This window comes from Notothenia rossii (genome assembly GCF_949606895.1).
Source record: "Notothenia rossii genome assembly, chromosome: 11".
In the NCBI taxonomy this organism is placed as follows: domain Eukaryota; kingdom Metazoa; phylum Chordata; class Actinopteri; order Perciformes; family Nototheniidae; genus Notothenia; species Notothenia rossii.
Genome location: NC_136910.1, coordinates 19,737,223 through 19,755,662, shown reverse-complemented (window position 1 = coordinate 19,755,662; position 18,440 = coordinate 19,737,223). Strand labels below are relative to the sequence as shown.

General features: G+C 42.9%; 1 protein-coding gene across 2 annotated transcripts in view; it reads left to right on the top strand.

Annotated features, from left to right (window-relative positions):
- Positions 1-18,440, top strand: part of LOC307024202 (uncharacterized protein) — a 94,008-nt gene that overhangs the window by 57,934 nt on the left and 17,634 nt on the right. For both annotated transcript variants that reach the window (XM_079658126.1, XM_079658125.1), the window contains exon 11: positions 15,391-15,434. In XM_079658126.1, coding sequence (XP_079514252.1) covers positions 15,391-15,434 — 44 coding nt within the window. The remainder of the gene's footprint in view (positions 1-15,390; positions 15,435-18,440) is intronic.

Genomic DNA, 18,440 nt, shown 5'->3' with positions numbered 1-18,440 from the left:
CCCCTCCATGTTCCTCTACCAGCCTGCATGGGAAACGCAGCTTTACCGCAGCTCCCTGCAAAATCTGAACCCCTGGCTTCCGGCCCAAGCTAGCGCTTTAGAGAAAACTTTCCTTCTTTATTGTGAGGATCAGAGACGCATAGGTTTGCCCTCCTTCTCACTCTCCCTCTCTCTCTTCAGCACTGCTCAGGGCTTAAAGCTTGAAGTGGGAGCTAATGATGCACTGAAGTAGGTTACCAGCCCGCATTAGAGCAGGAGAACAAATTCTGCTGAAATGAAAATGTTGTACAGCTCAATCAAAGACACCCGTACCGCCCTCTTCAAACAGTAATTAGGCGCACTGATGTTATCGATCGCGTCGCAGCATCGATGGCTGGGGGAAAAGAGGGATGTCTTATTTGTTTTGTAAGTGAGGGAGAAGGAATCTTTCTTGAATTTGTCTCTGCTGTCCACCTGGCTAGCAATGTGTCTGAATCTGCATGCTTTAGTGCCAGTGTCGGAAAGCCTGGGCAAGACAAGAATGTCATGTTGGAGGAGAGAGAGATAACGAAATACAATTGTTGTTTTGACTCATATCAGTACAGATTTACATATTGAGTGTGTATAGAGAGAACACATATCACTCTTAAAACTGTAAAACATGATTTTTTAGTAATCACATTGTACATTTTCTTCTTGTAATACTTTAAGTACATTTTGCTGATTATACTTTTACTGTATAATGTCTAACTTTGTTAACACTTTGAATGCATGTGTTTTACTTGTAGAGTCTTTTTACATGTCTCTTCTACTTACGTAAAAATTCTTCCTCCACCACTGGCCAAAGGGACAGCTTGTCCTCTCCTAGGGGAGCTGCTTGAACACTCAGCAGTAAAATCAATTTTTAACAAAAACATTTCAGCTCTTTTCACTCCAAAGCTGCACAACTGCTCTTCCTCCTCTCTTCCTTCTTCATACAACATACCGACCTGCATGTTCAGCAGAGGAATGTTTTCTTTATTCATGGAGAATAGTTCCAGTCACTTTAGACTCCATGAAGAAAACATGAATTGTCCACTTCTTTTAAAACTGTCGGTGCTCCAGATCAACCTTTTTCTTAGGTGTAGAAACCAAAACCAACGATGAATATATTCACCAACAAGTATTGTCTGTATATCAAAGCCTTAGAGCTCAATTGTTATAAAAAAAAAAAAACATGCAAAAACACAGCAATGAGCCACACTGTTGCTTTGGGTGACATGTTCCGTCATAACCGTGAACACACACACACACACACACACACACACACACACACACACGCACGCACGCACACACACACACACGCACGCACGCACGCACACTGTAGTTTGTTTTGACTCAATCCCACACACAGCATCCTGCTGTCACAAACACTCACCAGAGCACCAAATGTGGATTAATCCGTTGCTGAATGTATTCCCCAACATGTACAACATTTTCTCCTGTTTTGAGTAACATTTGATAAAAAAAACTTCAGTGCTAGGCTTCAGCAGCCTTTTCTCTTACAATATCTAAAGGTGCTTAACTGAAGAATGAGCAGTAGAAAAATAATTGTTTTATTTTTATATTCACAACTTTTGAAGTGAAACAATTGTGAGCAATTAAAATGCTACATCTTAGGATCCCTCCAACTCTGCAGACGCGTATAAAGAAATTGGAACAACATCTACAGTAGTTACTTTCTATGACAAACCCCAAAACCATCACTTAAATGTGATCTCAAACAGAGAAAAGCTGGAATTATTTGTGTTGTGTCCACGGGGTCTTAAAAAGTATTAAAAGTTGATAAATCAATTTAGTGAAAATTAAGGCTATTAAAAAGTATTAAACAGCATTTTCCAAGGTATTACATTTTGAAGCTTGTTTTCAATAAGTATATAAATTGTCCAAAGAGGTTGTATTCTACAGTCTGCCTGAATTTAATCATTGCGTAGGTGTGTAGTGTGATTCTGTGTAGTTTATTTATGGCATCCCGTTGGATTTGACGTCATCTGAACAGGACATCGCACGCTCACTGCTTGATAGCGCGAGAAGGTCCGTTTACGCCAGTTGTTAAACAACATCGTTATGGGGAAATGCAAGTTTAAGTCCAAATAGTTGGAAGATAAGGAGGAAGGACAATCAATACTGTATATAGTAAATGTGAGGTAAAGTGTGTCGCCAATGTAAATGTATGGAAAGGGTCTTAAAAAAGGTCTTAAAAGGTATTACATTTGACTTCAGGATTCCTGCATATACCCTGTATAAGGGGCTAAAAGCAGCATGCTTCATACCATGTTTGCCTTGATTTCCTATCCATAAAACCAGTGCTCTATTAAAACCAAGTTACAACCTTCCATTCTGTAAAGTAAGGACAAGTGAAGGACTATACTAGTTCTAAAAAGTAGGCTGACTTTCTAGAAGTCTATGAAAAAAAGACTTCTCACCTAATTGTATAACTTTGGGCCATAGTGCCTTGTTTTTCGTCTTACAGCTTTAACCCTTACACAGTATATTTGTATTTCATGCTTGGACCCCGTTCATTCCAATGAAAGTTGCTCAGTGGCGAATGAAGCCAATATGGCCTGACTTGAGAGCAAAAGCACCCGTATCTGGACCCATAGAGTGTGTGCACTTGACATGTCCTTAAGCCCCGCCTCAGATCTCCCGCTCTCGACTCAGTCATATAAATGGAGATGGGAAAAAAAGATTCTGAATTCGACTTTCAGCGCATTGTACCACTTTTAGATATTAATGATTTAAATTAGGTGTTGTTAAGTGGTGTGTTAAGTGTTTGTAGTGGGTAGTCAATTTAATAAAAAGAAAAATCATCCGCTACATTACGTCGCTTTCCCAATGTAAATATTTAGGGCCCAAATGATGTCACAAACTGACACATAAGTTGTCGTATCACCGTTTGGCCACTACAACGATCTGCACCAGCACTTCCTGGGTGCTGGTTTAAAATGGCAGTTCACAAACGGCTGATGTCATGGTGACTACTTCCACTCCTCATTTACAATCTGAAACACATACAAAACACATTATGGCGGCAGCAAAGCAGCCATTGACGGAGATACAAATGTCACACATTTTTTATCAAAAGTGCTAGTGAGGAGTAAGGGCAGAGAGCGACACAGTGGCAACGAAAGAGAGTGTGAAGAGACAGCTGCTGAGGTCAGCAGAGACGTGAGGCTGTACCCTGAGCTGTCTGGACCCTGCATAAGGGACAGAGGGAGAGATTCAGACAGGATGTGAAATATTGAGTGGGAGGAAGAACCTGACAGCGGACGGCAAAACTGATAGAGGGCATAAGGTAAAAAAAAAACGACTGCCTTGCCTATTGTTGTCGTTTGATTTGTATTTGGCACGCAGGTGTTCTTAGTTGTAAAGTTGGCTGCAGCTTTGAGTAATTTGGGGTTAAGCTCTGAGACACATTTAGGCTTTTTTGGGATTCAAGCTGCTTCTGCCAACAGAGTAAAAAAGAGAAAGTACTAGAAACAGACAGACACTCCAGCTTCTCCCTGCTCCTGTAACAAACTGTCATCTTGATGCAGGTTGTTTTTCGGTCTCGCAGTCAAAGGTTAGCTCCATTTCCCCCCGGGCTCGCAGATGTTCCTTTTCTCTTCCCTAGTGATAAAGTCACAGCTCGCCATCATGTCCACCCTGATGGTGAATGTCAAAAGACAGACACCAGTCAGGAGGGATGAACTGTTTCCTTCAGTCACAGCACCAATTCAACTTTTAGTGAAGCACTTCAAATTTTGCAAAGAGCATGGAATACAGCACAGTGGCAACTCGACTAGGAGGAGGCTGCCAATTAAAAACAAATAAATGCACAGATGCAGTTCAAAGCACAAAGGTTTTGGTGCATTAATATTGTAAAAACAACAACAAATATAGAATAGTAAATTTCACATTACTTTAACTTTACCTAAGATATCAATTTCATACATTCTTATGCTTCTACTGTACTACATCGCAGAGGCCAATATTGCACTTTGAATGTGTTTATTTGTCCGATAATTTACTGGTCAGATTACAGATTTTCATCTCCTTCCTGTCCAGTAAAAAACTTGTATTTTCACATGTGTTGATTGTGAATGTTTGTGATAAAAACCATTGTCTCAGAAGTCAAAATAGAGCTGTTTTGGGGAAATGTTACTATTTCAATGATTTACTTTATCCCAAGGGTGAAGGAGATATTTTTGTAAATTTTGCAAATTAACCTTTTTGCAGTATTACGCAATTCTAAACGTCCAAAACATTTATCTCACAAAAAATAAAAAATGTGTTCAAACAGCAAGTGGCCTGCAAAGCAGAACATATTTATAAATATGACCTATTTATTTGCCCAGTTCATTTTTACTTAATGAAGTTGTATTATACACTATAATATAATATATTATAATATAATGTATCATTTAATAATAATACCTTTTTCATAGAGCGTTTATACACTCTACAGATACATATTAAAATTCATATATAGATTATATAAAAACATCTAAATTATAAAATACACTTCATTAATTACACATTCAAAGCAGTTTTGAAGAGGTGAGTTTTAATGAGTGTTTTAAATGTGGACAGATGGGGTGTGTATGGGGAGTTTAACTTTGTTAGACTACACTGGTTGGTTTTGATTCTAGACTTAGAAATCAGTCTGAACAATGCTGGCGGTCGATGATTGACACAGTAATTTAATCTCCGGTCACAGCCAATTTCTCTTGAGGGGCAAAACCTTGTTATCTTATCTTGTAAACAAAGCTTTCTGTTTAATTTTCTCTTTCTTTCTTTCCTTCCTCTGCCTCTATTAATATTTTAGTATTTGTTTGTTTTCCAAATAGTTTTAATAATTGAGAAAATTGAAAGATCTGGCACCAGCTCACAGCACACAACATATCTTTTGCTGGATTCATGAGTAATGTAATCGATGTTGGACATGACTTTAATTTTCTCATCTCAATCTCAGAAAGGAATATAATTCTCCCTAAAGACACTGAACTATTCCTTTTGTCCACAGTAGTGCTGAATACACACACCTGGTTATATACTGTCCCTTTGCTGGCAATTCTTTATTGCATTTTTCCTCTCACCTTAACAGTCCCTCCCACAAGACCACCACTGAATACTAATTTGTCATTGCGAGTATATTTTTAAATAAGCTGTGTGTGTGTCTCTGTGTGTGTGTGTGTGTGTGTGTGTGTGTGTGTGTGTGTGTGTGTGTGTGTGTGTGTGTGTGTGTGTGTGTGTGTGTGTGTGTGTGTGTGTGTGTGTGTGTGTGTGTGTGTGTGTGTGTGTGTGTGTGTGTGTGTGTGTGTGTGTGTGTGTCTGTGTGTCTGTGTGTCTGTCTGTGTGAGGGAAAGACTGTGATTTGCTGGCCATGACTGAGGGAAGGAGTAAGGGAGGGAGGGACAGAGTGAGAATCGCATTGAAGAAGAGAAGGCAGAGGGAGGCAGAGAGAGCCAGAGCGCCGTCCCTATCAGCTTCATTTTCCCTCTGCGACTCAGGCAGCCAGCTCTCCTTTCCTCTCCACCTCCTCCTCCGCAGAAGCAGCAGCAGGAGGGAGAAGGGAAGCACACGAGCTCTGGATTGGACGTGGAAGATTGCAACAGATAGATAAAGCAGGCATCGGCACACAAAGACGAGGAAGGCATGAGAGACATCGCAGCAGGAGAGCTGCATTGTTTCCCCTCAGACCCCCACACCGTATGACCGTACGATGAGAAGGGACTAAAACCAAAGAGAGTCTGAAGTGGAATCGCAGAGGAAACTGACAGCAGAAGTCATGGACAGAAGAAAAACTGAGATAATCTGACAATCAGCACTGTACAACTGATGGTATCCATTTTACTGTGGGAGCAACAGGAACGCTCAGCGCTGAATTTCGTATTCTCCTTCATCCGCTTCTTTTTTGAAAGTGTTTAATTTATATTTCTGGGCTTGTGACGAAATCAAGCCTGCCCTTTGGATTCTCTTCTCTGAAGTCCGAAGGCGGCTGTCCTTCCCTCCCACCCCCTCTGTATCTTCCTTTGAATTTTTTAAGGCTAACTGCGTGTTACATGAGCCTAGAGAGCGTATTGTGTGTGTTATTATACCTCTTGATTTCCGCATTTTGAACCCATCTGTTTCATGCTGGCTGTCCGTTCACGCCTCTGCCAGTGTTTCATACCATCTGTGAAAGTGTCAGCTTTGGTCCCTGTGTGTGTGCATGCGGTGTGTACCTGTTAGTGCAGGTTTAACGATGTATTGCTTTAGCGTGTTATCATTGGATTTTGCTAAAAAGGTGGCAGCTGGACAGGTGTCACCTTTAGGTAACTTGGCAGAGGCTCATGTCCCTTCTGAGGACATGTAGGGAGAGTGTATTTGTCTGGAGAGAACTACACATTTAACTGCCTTGAACTACAGTTTAATTCCCATTAAACCTAATAGACCAACCCACGTGCTTGCAGTGGAAGAAAGGGGGCTGGATTTATTGTTACCTGCGGAGTTGAGCTGCAGCACAAGAGTCGTTTGTCTCATATATAATTCATGGCTGCCTTATCAATAATTCACCTTCATCTGGGCACCCCGTTGTTGCCTGGTGGGCGTTGATCAAGACTCTCCGGGGCGAGACTGAGGCTTGATTCCTGCTGATCGCCGCTGACAGCAGCCTGATGATGTGTTGCCTCCCCCTGCGCTCTAGGCTTATCACCGGCTGCTTCCAGTAACAACTGAATTCACTTCCAGTTGTCTGTTGGCACACAACTGGACCAGAAAAACCTTATTTCACACTTTTTATCTCCTTGGATCAACTTGTTTTCTGCAGGACTTTAATACAAAACTGAATTATTCGAGCAGAGTTTGAATGCATTTTTTTTACCTGGACCACCGTCTCGGGACATGATCGGTGTTAACAGCCTGCACTCGGCAGGACGCCTACGCTCACGCTCTCTTTGCACCGTACGCTACGGAAGGGACTTCCGGATGATGGACCCTTTTCGCTACCCCAGAACCCCTCGCTCACGTTCACTCAAACCCATGGTGTTTCCTGACCTGCTGGGGAAAGCTCAGGATGGACAGAATCACCCGCAGGCCAGAAAGAGGAGAAAGGTACCCTCATCCTCTCACTTTTACATTTGCGTGTCATTCAGAAACATTGTCTATTATCCTAAAAGTGCTCTTGATCCACATCTTCGCAAAAAATACCTGAAGATTCAGAGATTAATAATTTTGTCCTACCTCATTTCCTGATACATATCAAATGTATCTTACCCCACATAACTTGGAAAGAGGTGTGTGTAATAATTTGGACTTTTAAAAAAAACATAAAAGGCTTCAACATGACTTGATCCTTAACACCAATGATTCTTGTCTTCACTTGGACTTGAGCATTATGACTTGAAAATACTTTATACCTTCCCCCAAGTTAAAATAATTATGTTATTTGTGCCACAAATTCATTTCCTGAATGAACTATTGTTGATGCTATTCATCCCTAAGATCCACTTTGTTAAAATCATCCAAAAGCATCCAATCAATATGCAAAGGGAACCAGGAAGAAATAACATTACTAGAAGCCAGCGTTATAATTAGGGATACGTTTTGTTGTACCTATTCATTACATGTTACTTGTTAGACGCTTTTATCCAAAGCGACTTACATACTGTGGGCAATCCCCACAGGAGCAATTTGGGGTGAAGTGTCTTGCCCAGGGACACAACGACATGCTGACTGCAGTGGGGTTTGAACCTGTGACCCCCTGATCCGAACACCAACTCACAACCCACTGCACCACAGGCCTCCTATTCAAATGTATTGGCATCAGTCTTGAATTGAGTTTTGCGACAATGACTTGCTAGCCCCTTAAATTACAGCTCATAATAGCTGGCCTAGTAGGTTTTGCATTGTGAATAATCTAATGCATCCACTTCTTATTTCAGCTATAGTCTTCCCACATACAAACCATTATCGCATTACATATTCTAAGGATTGTATTTATTATTGATTTAACATCGAAACACTTTGTTTACATCCACATATGGACAGTACGATGTTTGATTAAGTAGATTGGTTGACTGCCAGCTCAGAACAGCAGGTTGTGTAAAGACACCACTCAAGGCTAATGGCTCTCATTTGCTGGCACTCGGTGACGTTTGTAAAGCAAGTTGGATAAGATGAGAAACATCCATCGTTGCCTTAATGACTCCAGACTGAATGAGACTGATTTACACTCTATACCTCCTTTTACTTTTAGTTTTTTTTACATACCTCCTTCTTTAGTCATCTTTCAATCCACAAAGTCCCTCTGCTGTTGATAGTGTTGTGTTCCCATAGGTTTCCCTTTTGTACAAATGAAAAACATTCTTCAGGGACAAACCTTAAATTAAGCAGTTTTTCTTCACTTTTGTAGCCAGAAAATATGCTGCTGTTGTTGCAAATCAGTAAACTTCTTACAGCTTACAAATTCCCCGTTAATATTTGATATCAACCCTATTTGTGCTACATAAGCAGTTTGTCTTTCACTTTAAAAATTGGCCAACTCTTGGAAGCTCAGCTGTATTTCTGTGATTACTCAAATATATGAGCCCATTTAGTGTGAATGCCATTATATATACAGTAGAGTATATGTGGAAACCAGAACTGAAATAGATTATGGTCCAGGCTGGATGGTCGTTAATATTCATTGGATGATTCCGATTCAGTTTCGAAGAAAACTCTGGAAATGAACCCGATTAGGCATGCTGAATCAAACCCTATTGAACATCCAATTTCGTTTGAATAAACGTCACAAGGCAACAAAATCATATTCATAATAGGTTGGAAGCGTGAGACAGCAGAATCCAAGTGAAAAGCATTAGCAGGAGCTCTTTCATCAAAGGAATGAAATGGGAAATTATCGATTCTAGCTGAGTGTGATGTTTCTCACACCACGTGGAAATATTGGCCTTGGATGAAAAGAACGTATGGTAGCGGTCTATGAGGAATTCAGAGGTGAACAAGGTTGTGATGAAATGTCTTCAGGCGTCATCTCCATCACCTCTGCTGTCACTGCTGTCTATCAGCTGCATCCTCTGCCTCTGTCTGATAGATTCAAGCTGCGGCGTCAGTAATGTGTCGCAGGTCTTGATTGTCACTGCACATTTTGAGGAAGTGGAAGTGCTGTCCAAATCCTTTCTGTGACGAGAGGTAGCTTCAACACGATACTCTCTCCTATTTTCTCTCCCTGTTGTGTTATTTTTAGATTAAGGTGATAACGAAATTAAAAGAGTATTTTTCTTTTGAGAGGGGAAACAATAAGCTGAAACAAAAAAATTATAAAAATCTGCTGCAAGTGAATTAAACCTCAATTACAGGATTATGAATAACTGGAATACATTTGAATTTGAACAAAAAAACATAGAGAAAAACCTAGTTATTATAGAAATTAAGCATTAATGCAGTTATATATACGCAGTTATCTTACTTGGTGGCAATGCCAGATGAATTTGCCGTTTATACAGTCCAGGGAACTATTGATTTACAGTAATACAGTTTGTCTGGTTTAATTAGACCAGCGCTACCAGTCATTTAACTTCTTTATGTCAATATGGATTTTTATATCAGTTAGGCTTCCAATCATTAGGTTTATACTTTGATTCATTTTCCTAAAAGATGTGTGGGAGGAATATAACTATGTCATGCTATATCCGGTACCAATTTAAGGTACTTAACTTAAGTATTTGCCTTTTATGTTACTCCACCATTCTAATCCACTACTACTACTAATACTACTGCTACTATACCACTACTACCACTTTAGTATGGAAGCTCTAAAAGCTTTTGTTTGTAAATTGTTTTTCCGCTGTTTTCCAGGGAATGAAGTTAATTTCTTTCTTTCCTTAAGTTGCCAAGTTATTTATCTCATTATCCCAACCTTATATTTTAGAACTACCGAGATAACGGATCAATATTCTTGAGTATATGAGATCATGAATCTTTCTTGAGACAAGTAGATTTGTTATTTTGTGATGTTGATATAAATAAATTGGGAAATTGGGAAAATATATCAAATTAACTTGTTATCAGAGGAAACCGAGGAAATGAAATGTTTGAACCATGGGCATTTAGAGCTTCTGTACTCAAGAAACAAATCTTCCAACATCTGGAGTGTTTTAATTGTTTCATTTTTTATCTGACAAAAACTCCCAACAACCCGGAATTGTACAAATGTATTGTCATTTATCAACTTAGAAAAACAGCTTGTCTGCACTTGATAAAGACGTTCTTATTTTTCTTGATTACTCAGTCAATCAACGTATTCTGTACCAAAGCATTAAGATGAATGTGTGACCTCTGCTGTGCTTGCGCACGTCTTTGTTGTGTTTTTGTTTTTATCGATTGTTTTTTTTTGTGTTCATGCTCTTAAGCTTTAACGGTGGGTTACGTATTGTAACCCTAGTTATATAAGCACAGGCGGAGCCCTCTACCGGACTCTATGGGTACTACCTCTCAACCATTCTAGGCGAGTATTCACTTACTGAGATATTTATAACCGTAGCCAGCCCACCATATATAAGGCGGCCACGCCTCCCGTTCCCATCATCCTACACTTCTCTTCAGCGAGGAGCATAGGACAGACAGGGCCCCGAGTAGAGGGTGCTTATATAACTAGGGTTACAATACGTAACCCACCGTTATATCTCACACAGGCTCCGCCCTCTACTGGACTCTATGGGTACAGTGGGTGGGCCTAAACGCCCCCTGTCGTCCAACAACATCGAGTCACCACACTGCCCCTGTCCGGCTTTTGGTTAACAAACACTGCACCGCAACCTCCCCTCCTCCGGTTGTGACCGTGGAGAAGTGGGGGCAGCAGTTTACCTAGCTGGTATGGCACACTCAGACACGCTTACCTCGTGAATAGTGTGCCTGGAAAACAGTGAGGAGGGCTGGGGGACTCTCCCTGCCCTCCTCAATATGGGCCGGCAGGGAGAGTCCCCCAGCCTTGCCTGGGGCTTCCTGCGCACCATGTTTCCCGGGTCCCCAAGGAGCATGAGAAAACATAAGTGCATTATGTCCAGGGGGGGGGGTCGGATACCTGCTGACCCCAGCCCTGTATGGGACCTACCGTGCACCACGCCTCCCAGGTCCCTAAGGAGCATGGGGAGAACGTAAGTGCACCAAGTCCCCCACACTCAGACATGCTTACCCGTGAAGAGTGTGCAAGGAAGATAATGAGGAGAGTCCCCCAGCCCTGTATGGGGCTTACTGCGCACCATGTTTCCCTGGTCCCTAAGGAGCATGGGAAAACATAAGTGCACTATACCTGCTGACCCACAGCCCCCCCCAGACAAGGAGCCAGACATGTCCAAGAGATAAAACCTTATGAAGGAGCCTGGCATGGACCAAGACGCCGCCGTACATTTGTCCTCCACACTCACTCCGTTAAATAAGGCTGTTGACACAGCCATACCCCATGTCCGTAGGCATGCGAGATGCACTCGCAGAGCCATCCTGCTGGGCGTTTCTTGGACAGAGCTTTACCGGGCACGCCGCCTAGTGGCAGCCGTGCACTCCACATAACATGCCAGCACACGCACCGGGCAGAGGAGGTGCAATTTAGCCTCCCTGGCCCCAATATGGGGTCGAAGATTAAAGCCCCCTAACTGAATGGCCCTTGACCTGAACGAGCTCCTTAGGCCCTTGGGAACAAAGGAGGGGTTCGGTCTGAGTGTCGCCCCGCTACGGTCACTTGGGTGCACCGACAGAGCGGTCAGCTCTGACACTCTCCTGGCCGAAGTTAATGCAAGTAGCAACGATGTCTTCCATGACAGTGCTTTCAGGGAGGAGAGCTCCAGAGGCTCAAATGGTTCTGTGACCAGAGCCTCGAGCACCAACGGCAGGTTCCACTGCGGGGCGAAGGCGTGCACTACTGGGCGCTGCCTCCTGACCCCTGCAAAAACCGCGACACAAGCGGCTGACTGAAGGCTGCCCTGCTGCCAAATCCCTCATGGCAGGACGAGATGGCTGCTGCATACACTTTAATTGTGGAATGAGCAAGCCCCCTGTCCACCAGTAACTGTAAGTAGGATAGAATAGAGCCCATCATACAAGATAGGGGCTCTAGACTCCCCTTTTCACACCATCGCTGGAATCCCAACCACTTCGGCCTGTAACAGGCTGTGGTGGATCCTGCTCTTGCTGCCTGGACAGTCTGAATAACTTTATCAGACAGTCCCCCCTGTCTCAGCCTGTCCCTCTCAGTAGCCAAGCCTGGAGAGGTTGGCCCAGAGTGGGTAACTTCACCACCAGTACATGGAGTAAGCCCCATTTCTGTTTCCTGAAAGGGCACAACAAACACAGCCTGTTTCCTTGAACGCACCGCGGCCCACCCCCGGGGGTGGGGGGGGGAGGCCGTCATAATGCCGTCTTCACACAGACGGTGAAATGCATCAATCGGAGCTATTATACCAGGCAAGGTGTGTTTTCTGACAACAGCGGAAAATAGCGTCTCTTGAACCCGCACAGTGCTTTGACAGCACTTCGGTTTATTCCACTCATGTGCACGGCTCCTATACTGGAGTTTACAGCGGGGGCGGGGAGTGTGGGACAGTGTTCTTTCCTCTGGGGATGGGCAAGAAGCAGCCACGCTGCGACTACTCATCACCCACGTGACCAAGGAGATCGATCCAAAGAGCCCTTCCGTACACACAGGGGCTCCCAGGAGATCAACACGGTCCTTTTTGGAAAGTGTCATGCAGTGCGATCCCCCAGGGACATCACATGGCAGGCAGCGGCGGCGGTGGCCCGTCGTAGACCAAGCTACTAATTCGGCCTTGCGGCCAAATAATCGCTCTGATCTGGTGATGTGGTGGCATCTCTAGCAATGAGCGAGATGCCCAACACATCTGTGTTTATTTGCAGCCGCCCTTTCACGCGGCAGCGGGGCAGAGCTCTTTTCAGCTCTCTGCCCAGCCTGCTGCCCGCCATGGTCATAACCTAGGGGAAGTACAGCCCTGGGCGCTGGACTTCCATGGACGCCGGACCCGGAAGTGCCCAACAACGGCAAACGGAGCCATCCGCCCCGCTGGAATGGCGAACGTGAACCGCCATATCCTGGTCCCCCAAACACTCGAAGCAGAGGTGGTGGGGATCAGCGCCCGCTACTTAAGCCAGGGCACGAAGGACAGACCCGGGTCTCTAGAGGTGGCGACTCCATGGAGGTATGATAACTCTTTCTTCTTCTTTCAAACGTTTTACTTTCTCTGCTTCAGTTGTTGCTCGCTCGCTGAAGAGAAAAGGATGACGGGAACGGGAGGCGTGGCCGCCTTATATACGGTGGGCTTGTGCATGCATTCAGGTAGGCCCGCCCCGGGGGCTGGCTACGGTTATAAATATCTCAGTAAGTGAATGGTTGCATAGTATGGTTGAGAGGTAGTACCCATAGAGTCCAGTAGAGGGCGGAGCCTGTGTGAGATATACAGTGGGGTAAAACAATTTTTAGTCAGCCACCAACTGTGCAAGTTCTCCCACTTAAAAAGATGAGAGAGGCCTGTAATTTTCATCCTAGGCATACCTCAACTATGAGAGACAAAATGAGAAAAAATAAAATCCAGAAAATCACATTGTCTGATTTTTAAAGACTTTATTTGCAAATTATGGTGGAAAATAAGTATTTGGTTAATAACAAAAGTTCATCTCAATACTTTGGTATATACCCTTTGTTGACAATGACAGAGGTCAAACGTTTTCTGTAAGTCTTCACAAGGTTTTCACACACTGTTGCTGCTATTTTGGCCCATTCCTCCATGCAGATCTCCTCTAGAGCAGTGATGTTTTGGGGCTGTCGCTGGGCAACACGGACTTTCAACTCCCTCCAAAGATTTTCTATGGGGTTGAGATCTGGAGACTGGCTAGGCCATTCCACGACCATGAAATGCTTCTTACGAAGCCACTCCTTCATTGCCCGGGCGGTGTGTTTGGGATCATTGTCATGCTGAAAGACCCAGCCACGTTTCATCTTCAATGCCCTTGCTGATGGAAGGAGGTTGTCACTCAAAATCTCACAATACATGGCTCCATTCATTCTTTCCTTTACACGGATCAGTCGTCCTTGTCCCTTTGCAGAAAAACAGCCCCAAAGCATGATGTTTCCACCCCAATGTTTCACAGTAGGTATGGTGTTCTTTGGATGCAACTCAGCATTCTTTCTCCTCCAAACACGTCTAGTTGAGTTTTTACCAGAAAGTTCTATTTTGGTTTCATCTGACCATATGACATTCTCCCAATCCTCTTCTGGATCATCTAAATGCTCTCTAGCAAACTTCAGACGGGCCTGGACATGTACTGGCTTAAGCAGGGGGACACGTCTGGCACTGCAGGATTTGAGTCCCTGGCGGCGTAGTGTGTTACTGATGGTAGCCTTTGTTACTGTGGTCCCAGCTCTCTGCAGGTTATTGACTAGGTCCCCCCGTGTGGTTCTGGGATTTTTGCTCACCGTTCTTGTGATCATTTTGACCCCACAGGGTGAGATCTTGCGTGGAGCCCCAGATCGAGGGAGATTATCAGTGGTCTTGTATGTCTTCCATTTTCTAATAATTGCTCCCACAGTTGATTTCTTCACACCAAGCTGCTTACCTATTGCAGATTCAGTCTTCCCAGCCTGGTGCAGGTCTACAATTTTGTTTCTGGTGTCCTTTGACAGCTCTTTGGTCTTGGCCATAGTGGAGTTTGGAGTGTGACTGTTTGAGGTTGTTGACAGGTGTCTTTTATACTGATAACGAGTTCAAACAGGTGCCATTAATACAGTTAACAAGTGGAAGCCAGAGGAGGCTCTTAAAGAAGAAGTTACAGGTCTGTGAGAGCCAGAAATCTTGTTTGTTTGTAGGTGACCAAATACTTATTTTACCGAGGAATTTACCAATTCATTCATTAAAAATCCTACAATGTGATTTCCTGGATTCTTTCCCCCCATTCTGTCTCTCATAGTTGAAGTGTACCTAGGATGAAAATTACAGGTCTCTCTCATCTTTTTAAGTGAGAGAACTTGCAAAATTGGTGGCTGACTAAATACTTTTTTGCCCCACTGTAACTACATTTTTGCTCTCTGCCACTCGATGCATTTGAGTCAAAGCAGCTTAATTATTTATTGGGGCAGATTGATTTGCTCGTCTATCCGTTGGCAGGCGGGTGCTCGACAGATAATGGCTTTGTAACTGATGTTGTGGTGGTCTGCTGATTGGATGATTGATGGATTGTTCGGCAAAATAAAATGAGTTGAGAAGCGTGAAAGGGGATGACATTTCCCTGAGTACAATTTAGTGAATGAGGCCGGGCTTGCCCACCCTGCTGTAATATTTGATCTAACCACTCAACATTGCTGCTGTTTGTCATATTTGTCTAAAAGATGGTCTTGTTTCCCCCCTGCAGGCTCTCTACAACTCAATCAAGAATCAGAAGCTGCAATGGACACTGTAAGTCTTCTTATGTTCATATTTTTCACCTTAATTTGTTCTACTTCTCTGTAACAATGATTTACTCAACCACACATTTAAGTCGACACTACTGGTGAAGTGGGTAAAAATCGAACTTATAAATATCACCGTGAAACCAGCCGAGGTGTTTACTTATTTAAGAGATTTATTTTCTGTATTTCAAGTATAAATTATGCAAATGAGTGCTTACTTTTGCTGAATTTAGGACACATTTAACGACACGAATACAAAAAAGTGCAGTTATCCAACATCTAAATGTGTATTTGGGATTTTTTTATTTATGAATAATGCATGAGAAAAGGCTGTGTTTGGCTGTAGTGTCCTGCCTTCAATACACCCACACACACACACACACACACACACACACACACACACACACACACACACACACACACACACACACACACACACACACACACACACACACACACACACACACGCACACACGCACACACACACACACACACACACACACACACACTGTCCTGAATGACAGGAAACAATAAGGGATATTGATAAATCCGTTTAGCGTCTTCATTAATGACGTGAGCGTTGTCTGGCATGCGAAGGAAACATTAGTGTGTCAAGGGTTGCTATTCTCGATCACAGTTGCAGAGCGCCTCAGAGATGCCAATTAAGTCACTAGCTTTCCAAGCTTTGTTGCCATAGTTACGGCACCATGGATACCACTCCATAGCTACCGCATTGCTCTTTCCTCCCTGTGTTCTCTCAGTAGCAAACACACACAGGGTACCAGATGGATATGCCCATGTACAAATGTACACAGGAAACGTGTTTGTGCGGCTTCAGTACATGTGAATGTGAAGGGGAAGAAGAAAAACAATGACTAACAGAGAGAGAGGGATGATTTAAATGGCTCTTTACCTGCATCCTGTACAAAGGTGTGACCACAGCCTCCCACTACCTCTCCAAAAATAGCTGCAGCAGGAAAAAAAGTGGTCAGATGAGCAGATCGAGGAGGAGATCCGCTGAGAGCCAGGCAATCCAGTTTAAACATCTCCGCTGACATATAGACAGCTATTTAAACACTGCCACCACATAAGAGGCCACGCGGGGATAGAAAATATGTCATTTGTTTAAGACGCGTAAACACCACCGAGCAAATAGAGAATCCACCTCCAAACAAAAAGTAATTACAGATTAAGAGACTCGGCTCGCAGCAGTGTTTTTTTCCTCTTTGGCAGCAGAGATATGCACATTTTTCTTTTTTCAGCATGCCAGTATCATTGAAATAGAGTAAATCGTGCTCTGAAAACACTTTTTGGAAGCATAGCACAGTGTCACTTTTGCCACCACGTTCACACCCTCCTTGCTTAGTTGATGCATATTTCATCACACAGACAGAGGACATTTTTTCACTTGCAAACTCAGTTGACTGCAAACACAACACCCTGTGACACACTTCTGTTGTGTATCCATTTTGAGGCTGCTTTCGTTTGTCTTGCTCGGAATGTTTGTCCTCATGTTGTGTTCGCAATTTGCAGATTTTTAATCACAGCAAAACAAAGTGCGTATTATATTCTGTTATACTTTAACAGTTTTCACACAATGCTTTTTCCTCTGTATTCTGGTGCATGATGAAAAACAATTCTGTGAAAGACGATAAACATAATGCATTTTGCTAGTTTATATGAGAATAGTATACTAGAAAAAGAGTGGATTTCAAGGATTTGAAAAGATACGTTTTAAGCCATTAAAGGGCAGGGTTGGCAGTCAAAATAGAACATTTTTATCCTTGACTTTAAAGTGGGTTTGTCTAATATCATCAGGGAGACTATTCCAGGTCTGTGTTGCAAATGAGTATTGGATATAAACAATAAAATAGGCAGTAAAAGAAAGAAAACATTTTAAATACTTAATTAAAGGGACAAATTAGAAGAAAAATGACATGATATTTACATTTACACACGTATATATATATACAGTACTTTACATATTATTGTAGTATGAGTTTTTTCTAATGCAAATAGAAACTTTTTATTCTATATACAGTCTAGAGCGGTAGTTTTGATTTTCTAATGTACTAGCAGATTGAGGCTTAATAAAAACACTTTGATTGAGGTGTGATTTCAGACACTAAGACAAACCATTTGCTGCAATAACATGGATACAACTTGTATGTGAAATCTGAAATATTGTGTTATTACAGGTGTGTGTGTGTGTGTGTGTGTGTGTGTGTGTGTGTGTGTGTGTGTGTGTGTGTGTGTGTGTGGGTGTGGGTGTGGGTGTGGGTGTGTGTGTGTGTGTGTGTGTGTGTGTGTGTGTGTGTGTGTGTGTGTGTGTGTGTGTGTGTGTGTGTGTGTGTGTGTGTGTGTGTGTGTGGGCATAGAGTATTGTATGACAACGCAAAACACACAGCGATGGATGTTATTTTACACCCCCACAGAGAAAAGACACAGCCACTCTCTCAACCGTGCAGTTGGATGCACCCACATGTTCTCCTCTCTCACACACACACACACACACACACGCACGCACGCACGCACGCACGCACGCACGCACGCACGCACAGACAGAGATGTATACAGTACACACAAGCTTCCTCATTGAGGAGCAGGGGTGGCGAGGAGCACAGAGAGGTGGTGGTGGTGGGCACTAAAAGAGAAACGCAACAAGTCGGAGATCTGTTGATAGAAACTTTGTGTAAATGGTGGAATTGGAATTGCATTTCTAGATTAAAGTGGAAATGTTGAGAATGAAGTCAAAATGTCTAGAATACAGTAGAATTGAGGATCCAATTTTAGTCAGACGTTTATTCTCAATATTTCTACTTTGTTCTTGATACATCAACCTGAGTCCCGTAAGGGTATTTCAACTGGTTTCCTGATACCTGAACATTATCTTGATCATTTTGACACTGGACATTTTTATTTCACTGTATTGAATGTAATTCTTTATTATTTCAACTTATTCCTATGGGGGCTCTATATTTTCTCTTTGGTGTATCCCTTTCCTGTAGTATGT